Source organism: Salmo salar, chromosome 23 (assembly GCF_965601325.2).
Source record: "Salmo salar chromosome 23, fSalSal1, whole genome shotgun sequence".
Taxonomy (NCBI): Eukaryota; Metazoa; Chordata; class Actinopteri; order Salmoniformes; family Salmonidae; genus Salmo; species Salmo salar.
Genome location: NC_138313.1, coordinates 14,135,611 through 14,145,528, shown reverse-complemented (window position 1 = coordinate 14,145,528; position 9,918 = coordinate 14,135,611). Strand labels below are relative to the sequence as shown.

General features: G+C 41.3%; 1 protein-coding gene across 1 annotated transcript; it reads right to left on the bottom strand.

Annotated features, from left to right (window-relative positions):
• Positions 1–324: 324 nt before the first annotated feature.
• LOC106584076 (forkhead box protein F2) lies at positions 325–6,857 on the bottom strand. The gene is made up of 2 exons (XM_014168920.3): positions 5,631–6,857; positions 325–762 (listed from the first exon to the last, which is right to left on the bottom strand). The coding sequence occupies exons 1-2, from the start codon at positions 6,601–6,603 to the stop codon at positions 593–595; spliced, it is 1,143 nt and encodes a 380-aa protein (XP_014024395.1). The 5' UTR covers positions 6,604–6,857; the 3' UTR covers positions 325–592.
• Positions 6,858–9,918: the final 3,061 nt, after the last annotated feature.

The window sequence follows — 9,918 nt, the reverse complement described above, 5'->3', positions numbered from 1 at the left end:
AATGTAAAATATATTTCTGAGAGAGTCAAGCAGGCAGGTGTAGCCTAAAATACATCAGTTTTATTGAAACACTTCATGACAAAATTAAGCAAATCTCAAAGGGTATACAATAAGTGCAAATGTGTTTCAATTTGTTATAAAAAGCTTTGTGTATGTGTAGGCTGCATTTACTTTTATAGGCCTATATCGGAACAGAGGCCTAGTTACATAAAATATAAGCTATTTGTTTGCACAATTAATGACAGCAAACACATTAGTCGTTTTGAAACTTATTTTGAAAAAAACCTTGGTTATATTGTCAGAAGATTTGGTGCCTTCCTTAATTTCGGAAACAGTTGTTGCATAATACTGTCCTTCATTTAGGCTTATCAAGACGACGGCCACTGTAAATATACCCTGATGTGAGAAGCTTTCCGGCTTCTCAGAAATAGGCTAGCCCTTTGTCGCTATTGTTCATTCTCATCAGAAAAATTAGCCAATTTATTTGCCTTTTAACTCTCATGGAATCAGTTTAAATTGTTTGATTTGGTGTTGATCAGATTCTCATCTCCGGAGCACGGTTTGGAGCCATTACGCACACTCCATGACGCGCTCACATCACGCACGGTTTGACGTCTTGACAAAGGCTTTGGTGATGTTGGTGATGATGATAGTAAGATCCGCTGGCTGAAGGACGAAACGAGGAGATGCCGTTAAAGTTCAGGAGAAAATCCTTCCTGTCACACACGGGTGAGGAGTGGCTCTGGTAGCGAGGGATCCCCACTGGAGAAAAAGGAGATAACAGTGAATGACTCATTTCTACTAAATACATAAAAAATAAATTTACTTTTAAACCAAAAAATAACCCAGTTAAGTCTGAGTTTCGTTTCAGAATATAGGAGAATGCCTTAATTCTTGTGGGTGTTTACAAATAGGAATTCTGTAGCTTAAATATTATTATTATTAGACGCATTCATGCATTAAATTGACCTTCTATAAAAAAGTTATAGTATTCAGTGTATACACTAATGTAAAACTTTAAATTATTTACATTTTACATTTACGTCATTTAGCAGACGCTTTTATCCAGAGCGACTAACAAATTGGTGCATTCACAAATTATACAGTAATTATGGTATTATCAACTAAAATACTCTGAAATGTTTTACTGCAGCATACTGTAAATGATGGTGCATTGTGGGAATATTTTTGGGGCAGGGAAAGAATCACTGTACATGGTACTGTAATTCCACCCCTCAGAATACAGTACCATACCGTATCTTTGGCTCGCCAAAAACCTTTTGACCACTAGTGGGTGCATGGTATTGTTTTTGGCTCATGAACATATTTTGAGGCATGCCTTGTAAGAGGCTATATTTTTTTGCAACTGTGTGTGAGAATTCTGTACCAATTTAACTCCTCTGGTTATAGTGCCCCATCCATTTGTATAGGAGGCAGCAAATCTTAAACATTAAATGGTTGGGTATTTTTTATTTGCACTGTAGACACTAACAGGTTGGAAGCCTTTGTTAAAGGTCCAATGCAGGCTTTTTTATCTCAATATCAAATCATTTCTGGTAACAATCTTACTGTGATTGTTTTTAAATTATAATGGTCAAAATAACACAGTTTAGCAAAAAGCTATTTCTCAAGCAATAATTTTGCCTAGACTTTCTGGAAGTGGTTTGAGTGGGGAGGGGAAAAATAAAAAGTACCTGTTATTGGCAGAGGTTTGGCACTCTTTCTTATTGGTCTATTAACTAATTTGCCGCATGGTGATGTCACCACGGAAGGCCAAAAACTCTCTTCCAGCAGGCTTTTCAAAAAGCTCTTACACTATCTTTCACAATTTCACAGTATTATTACAACCTCATAGCATGGAAGTATATTTCCCTTAAACACAGGAAAAGCACGTTTTTTTTTTTACTAAACTGTGCCTTTAAGGCCTCCAGAAGTACAAGTGACATATAACACCAAATATTAATTAATATACTGTAATGTGTAAACACTTTACCTAGCAGCCAACCTGCTTGCATCAGTAAAATACTGTAATACAAACCCCTCCCCTCAATGAATTTCATCCATTCATTCAGATTATGGAAGCATCTCATTTTTACAGTATAATAGTACATTTTATGATATTGCACTGTCATTACACAGTACTTGCTTTGATGCTGTATTCATGTACTGTAATATAAAATGCAGAATTTTACTTACCACCGCTTGTAAGCTACTGTCACGTTCACTGTCACCCACTAGTGTAGGCAATTAGGCATATACCTTTTAACTATGTTTGAGTTGACACATCTTGCAATAATTTGGCCAGTAAACAATGTGAAGAGTCCCGTAACACCACGTGCAGAAATCACTTTCAGAGGTCTAATCTTTTTATAGATTAGACCTCAACTTTTACGGCGGGACTCGTTAATTAACTCCGCCAAGAAACATCCCTATCTCTGCATTTAGATGTATTATTTATACTGTAAACGATATATTCCTCACAGTAAAGTCGCTCATACTCAACAGTTCTATGGTCACTTTTCTATGTTGTATAATATATGTGAACTTTGTCAATTAATCTGTCTGTTTCGTCTATGTTCATTGTCTATTGCTAGAAACACCAAGCAAAATTATGGCTATGTATAGACTAATTAGCGAATAATGTATTAATTGATGAAGAGGCAGGGATTGCTGTCCTTTTTAGTATAGGTAAAATAATGGAAGTGCTTCCATGCTCCCCTCAGTATTCCCATTCATGAGAATACCACTAACTTTTAATCTAAAATCAAGAAACTGCATGAGTTAAGCCTATTTCTTCTTTCAAATATTCACATTTAAACATGCAACGATTTTAATGTACAATAGATTATTTGGGATGTGTGCAAATTAGATGCATAGAGCGTAGGCCTACACAAAATAGCAGAGAAAATATATATGCTATGGATGCAACAAAAATCGTACATTGGAGCAGCAGTCTTTAATTCTGAAATTAGCCTAACGTAAAACATTCATGATTTGACTTCCGAATCCTTGCTTCTGTAATGTTTGTTTAGTTGGTGCACTTTGCATTAGTGATAGTTGTATCATGTTTACACATATTTTTACATTTGTCATATATCAGATGTTTTATACAGAGTGATTTGCAATTAGCGCATTCAGTCGTATCAAGTACTACATTTTCCTTAAATATTTAGCCGCAAAGTCAGTGCTAGTAGGTAAAGCATTTTTCAAATTGGATGGGAAGGGAAGGGGGGAACGGTGATAGTTATGTAAGGTGGGCTACTCTTCAAAGAGGTAGGGTTCCAGACGTTTTCCGAAGATGGGCAGGGACTCCGCTTGTGCGGGTGCAAGCTGCCACGATTATATTTAACTTAAAGAAATGTTTAGTCTTACATTTTAAGTGTTCAGTCTTAAACCAGATCAAGTTAAGTTAGTTAAAAGTGATTTGATAGGCCTATAATAACCAAACAACGTCATCGTGTCAGTGCTTTCTACACCAATTGGCCTCCATATCCTTCAGAGATTTATGAAAGTTGATTTAGGTAACGGTGCTTATGTTTGATTGTCCGTTTCTCTTGAGGGCATAGACATGTTACACTGTTTATCCCCGAGAGCTGCAGGAGCAACATCACACGTGTTAAGTCATCATTATATGGCCTTATATAATTTTCTGACAAATAATTGAATCTGGAAAATTAGAACAGCGGTCCTTTGTCATAGATCCTTATATGCCAGGTCAGCAACACAGTCAGAGCGAGAAAGAGGGAGGAGAGGGAAAGGGGAGCGAGCGAGCGTGAGCCTCATCAAGGTCATAAGGACTCCAGATGTGACGCATGCACGCGCAGTGTCGGTGTGTTTTCTCTCTAGAAGACTGCAGGCCTCTATCCTGAGGGTGCTGCCCTTGTGCCCCGTTTTCAGAGACAACACACGGGCCGTGACTGACAATCGTTATGGGCCGTGTAGAGCCCCGTGAGAACAGATAAAGGCTTGTCTTCTAAATAGTTATGAGAAGTCATAAAGTTTGACAAGCCTTGGAGGTCTAGCGAGGTCTAGGCCTATTCGTTAGTTGAAATCCTCTTCAGTGTGGTCCGACTCGCACAGCCTTTGTTTAGACAACCCCTGAGACCCCTCTGGCTTTGGAATAATTCCCCTCAGAAATCCCTTGGACTTTTGTTAAAGCGTCGACATATTAGAATCATGTAAAACAAGGTTAACATGAACTAAATTACATGGATGTGAAGACAATCAACTGGCCTAAGGAGCGATAAGTAAAATGTACACAAAGGGGGCTACAGTTTCAATTATGGCCCATTGCACTAAGCTCCAGAGGTGGAGCAGTCCGACCACAGCTCCCTTCACTGCAGAGCGGGCGAGAGCAGGCTGCAGTGAACCTGGTGAAGGACATGCACACTCTTGACCATCCACTGAATGACCTGCTCCCTCCAAAAAGAGGTAACAGCACAACCAGGCTCCCGAGAAACAGCCACGAACTGTCCTGTATAACAGCCCGTACGAACCGCCTGTGAAACGCCACTCTACTCACTGCTATCAGACTGTATAATAACTCTAGCTCTTAAATGGTTCTCAAAATTTTCATAATGAAAAATGTCCTGTAATGTTTCAAGTGTTCAGTATTCTATTTGTGTCACGTATTATGTGTTATGTATTTTAAATTGGTGTTTTGCAATTATTAGTAATGTAAATTCTGCATTTCTTCAGTTTTATCTGTGAGCAAGAATAAATAAACTCAAACTCAAATTCCTTTCTAAACATTTATGTAAACAAGAACACAGCCACCACATTATTCTTCCTAAGGCCTAGCCTATATATAAACAACACTTTTAACTATTTTGTTAATTTCTGTTCTTAGAAGCTGTGTTTGCCCTTATATTTCCCACCTCACCTTAAGTGTCCTTCTAATTACCCATGCATATTTGTAATGGAGTCCCTTAAAGAGCATTATTTCACCTGGAGTTATTCAAAATGTTACTTTAGTTCCACGACAGAATATAGTTGCAAACTAATCATCTTAAATCCAATGAAATTACTTTAACCCACAACAGATGGAAGACATTTTGCCAGAACACAACTTCAAATTTGAAGGAAATGCATCCACGTCAACAAGTCCTTTGAATTAGGCCTAAATGATCTGAGACCTATCCATCTCCAACATAGTTGTATAAATGTATTACAAGTCATTCCATATTTAGGCTGAAACAAACACACTAGACTACCGGTGGTCATTTTCTTTGCCAAAGCTTTGTTTAATCTGCGGATGTGTCACGTAGCCCAAGTAAGAGTGATATTCTCTATTGACTATAAGAAAGGACAACTCAAATTTTCACATACATATGTAGCAATTTTATAGAATATGTATTACGCATTCCGTAAAGTTGGAGTTTTAGCCTCAAGGAAACAGCCTGATCAAAGAGACATTTTGAGTTTGGAAATTATCAACCTGCAAAGGTTTGTTTCCCGTGTGTGTAACAAATGCACTACTTTTATATGACACGTTTTACAGTACTTGCTACCCTTGACCAAGTGTATTTGGAATGGCAAGATGCATATGCTTAAACTCCCTATTACGCATGACATTTCAAACGATTTATTAAGGTGTTATGACTTAACTTACACAACATTTATTGGCCTACCTGAGATATCGGCGGTGTCCCTGGCATTCTGGTGGAGATAGCTCTGCTCCAGGGAATAGGGGGACATGCCGGAATTTAGCCCAGAGGACGCCGAGCTGCTGGAGACCAGAGGCTGCTGCTTTATGTACGGGGAGCCGCCGGGAGACGCCCAGTGTCCGGCGCTACTGGCGTATGGAGAATGACCGTCCAACGCGCTGACCATAGCCGGGGACGAGGGCACAGGGCTGCTGCTACTGTCCGGTCCACCGTAGTCCCCGTTGGACGTTACCGGACAGCTGGCCATATATGTTGACCCGGGGCTCGGGGACATGTGAGGTACGTGGTGGCCACCGCTCAGTCCGTCGTAGCCACCGGCCAAGGAGTTGGTCATCATGTCCAAGTTGTAACTGTTGCTGTGACACGCCAGAGACCCAGTGGGCGCCTGGAAATCAAAGTTCTGCGGTAAAATGGACGTACCGAAGCCTATCCCGTTCATCATCCGGTAAATGGGCTTCAGAGCTTGGCATTTTCTCCTGAAGCCCCTGGGTCTGCGGCGGAACGAGCCCTCTTCGAACATGAACTCGCTGGCCGGGTCGATGGTCCAATAGTGGCCTTTCCCCGGCCTGCCTAGCCCTTTGGGCAGCTTGATGAAGCACTCGTTCAGGGAGAGGTTGTGTCGGACGGAGTTCTTCCAGCCCTGGTAGGATCCTCTGAAGAAGGGGAACCGGGCCTGGAGGAACTGATAGACCTCACTGAGCGTCAGCCTCTTGGTCGGTGAGCTCTGTATCGCCATGACGATGAGCGCAATGTAGGAGTAAGGAGGCTTCTCTGGTCGCCTCAGACCGGAGCTCGCCTTCTTGCTTTTGGCCCCGGCCAAGGAGCTATCCACCTCGGTCTGTGGACTCATCATTGCGGGGTGCAGGACGCCGGAGGCCGGGCTGGACCTCAGGGGAGGCGGCGGGTCCAGCTGCTGCTGAGAGATCTCGGTCGTCATCTCTGCTCCGCTAACGCACAACAGTGGCGTAGATGAGCAGTGACCTCAGGGGAGAGGGGGAAGCGGAGAGCAAGATGTGGAGCAATAGATCTTTAAAAAGAAAAGTGATAGGATTCGAAAAAGTTGATCACAAGAAATGTCGCTTATTTTCAACGTCCTCTACAAATCACAGAAGCATTTGGTCTTCGGAATTCCACCAAAAGTGGTTGGAGAGGGAAAATCCTCGTTGGATTCTCCTATTTCGCAGAGAATGTGCAGCGAGTGCACAGTGTCAAAATGTGGGAGAGTCGGTGGGGTGCAGAGTATCCAATGAGGGCTCGGTATAAACGCAGCGTTTTGCGGGGTTCAGTCCGACCTAGGCTCCGGTATGGTTCGTTGTCACCGTGGCGGTGAGTGCAGCTCTGTGGCGCACCGGGTGGGCATCGCCCTCCTTAATCCCTGGGGGAGGAAACACGAAAACTACTCGATTTAGTGTGCGCTGCCGCTCAACCAAACAAAATGCGACCACCTATCATTTCTTAAATCTACCCCCCCCCCCCTACCCCCCACCCAATCCCACTGAAATCAGTGACGACTAGAGCCCCCTCCCCTTCCTGTCCAGTCGTTGCAGCAGAGTCATGCCCCTCGCTCTTCATTTCTCCATCCCTCCTTCCCTCTTCCACCCTCTCTCTCCTTCCCATGCTCTCACTCTGATATATCAAATAGGCTACACGCAATTACGCCATCTATCAAACCTCCCAGACGTTCCAATCAACAGCGCCATACGGAACGCGCACAAGGTAAAAAAAAAACAACTCCTTCTTGCATGTTGTTACCAAACATTCAGATTGTTGATAAGTGTCATGATACTGCGTAGCAGAAACATGTTCTGTAATGATGAGGGTATAACTGTGTAGGCCAGGGGTATTCAATACTTACCCTACAAGGTCCGGAGCCTGTTGGTTTTCTATTCTACCTGATAATTAATTGCACCCAGCTGGTGTGCCAGGTCTAATGGTAGGCCTACATTTTTTGTTGGCATGCAACAAGATCATGTTAGATATCAGATCCAGTAGAGGCAGCGATACATCCCCTAGCTGACAAGGTAAAAATATGTTGTTCTTCCCCTGAACAAGGCAGTTAACCCAAGGCCGTTAACCTAGGCCGTTATTGTAAATAATAATTTGTTCTTAACTGACTTGCCTAGATAAATAAAGGTTAAATAAATAAAACAAAAAAATAAAAGAAAATAATAATACATTGAACTGTGCAGGCTCATAGAAATCTCGTGAAATTAATCCGTACCTCGTGTTTGCCTAGTTCTCTCAGACCCAATCGTGAGAGTCACTACGGAACCGACCCACATAGAAAAAAAATTGTCGCGCTGAACCAGGGAGGGGAGAGGAAGAGGTGGTGCTCTTTCGCCGGAGTGCATGCGTGTGTAAGCGGGGGTTGTTCTGAGTAAATGACTTTGACGTGAGTGGAAGCAGGCTTTTTCCATCAAGTCCAGCCCTGGATACCACACACAGCGCGCCAGTTTCAGTTTACCGCCCCAGGCTCTAGCTGGTCCCTGGCAGGGAGTTTCCCCTGGGTCCCGCATTCATTAGAGCGAGAGAACCGAAATTAGGCTCACGGGCGTCGACAGCTTCCTCCCTTATGAAGACCGATCATAATACAGATTTGTCCAACATGATGCAATTATTTATTAAAAAATAATAATATGATCAACAACCACGAGAGAAATATTAATTATTTTTTATTTGTAGATCACTTATCCATCCCATTGCGATGTTCAGTGTTATTGAAACTAATTACACTTTTTATTGCAGGCCTGCATCATGCGTTTAACAGGCTTTTTATTTGTTTTTACTAGGCAAGTGAGTTAAGAAGAAATTCTTACTTACAATGACGGCCAACCGGGGAATAGTGCCTAACTGCCTTGTTCAGGGGTAGAACGCCAGATTTTTACCTTGTCAGCTCGGGGATTTGATCCAGCAATCTTTCGGTTACTTGCCCAACGCTCTAACTACCTGCCGCCCCATTTATACTGTGATGACTTACACTTCATTTCAATATCGTTGTCTGCGTTTGATAGGCTACACTTTCTCGTTTTCCATTCAGCCACCCAATGTCATGAAAAATAACACGTTTTGGCTTGATTTCTATAAAGACGAATATAACAGAAATTCCAGTATTTTTTCCTCCTATTACTTTTATTGTATAGGCTTTTTTTTGTAAATAGAATGTCTAATATATATGCTAGTTGTTTACGTTTATAATCAATACTTACAGTTCAGTAGGTATATAAGCTATACAGAAATATACAAACAGACCTACCAAAAATAGTCATGGGTTTAAAATAATGTTATAACGTACGATTTAGATTATTCATCTTTATTTGGGCCGATAAATCACATCACAATATCTCCTTTGTTTGCTTCTTCTCCCTCATTTCATTTCTACCATATGGATTTGGTTTAGAATGAGCTTTATTTCGTATTGTGCCGCTGAATCGAAACGATGAGAAGGAAAGACTGAACAACTGTAAACAGTAGACTTGGCCTAATTACAACCTTCGATCAGAATAGGAAAATCTTGCAGCTGGGCCTTATGGATTTCATTTCTGCATTTACGATATAGACGTCTTAATTTTGGATAGTCGAGATATAGAAAATAGACAGAAAATAGTATAACAATCTAATCGGCTCCTAATCTCTTTGTGCATGTGCGTTTTAACATTAGGATACCCCTTGTCCTTTGACACCAACAAAAACCTTTGCATTAGACAAAAAAATAATTTGCGGATAAAATCATTTTCCCACCATAAACTAGGTTTCCATCCAATTGGCGAGAGATTTTCATGCGAATATTCAAAAATCCACATAAAAAATGCGCATTTTCCCACTACAGATGTTTCCATTAAATTGGCTTGTTGCAGATGAAAGGCTGTGCGTGATGACGCAGTGCACATAAAAATACATTTTGCGGTTAAATTCCCATGTACTGAATAAAAAAATACAAGTTAAATCCATCGTATTTTCAACTCTACTGATTGTTTTTTTATCACAAAACATGTTGCGTTTTATAGCGAATGTACTTACTCTGGTAATGGCACGTGCCAATAGAGCGCAGATTGTATCTGGAGCGTACGTATAGCCTACAACATGAGATTGTTATGGACTAAAGCGCCATTTTGGGGGGTGTCAAACGGCAGTCAAGCCTGTCACGTCATTAGAATAAGACCCTCGATATTTATTGGAAAGCAGCATCATGCTCATCACCCTGTGAAGTTCGTAATTTATTTAATATGTAGTCTAATAAACTGCATGGTGTGCG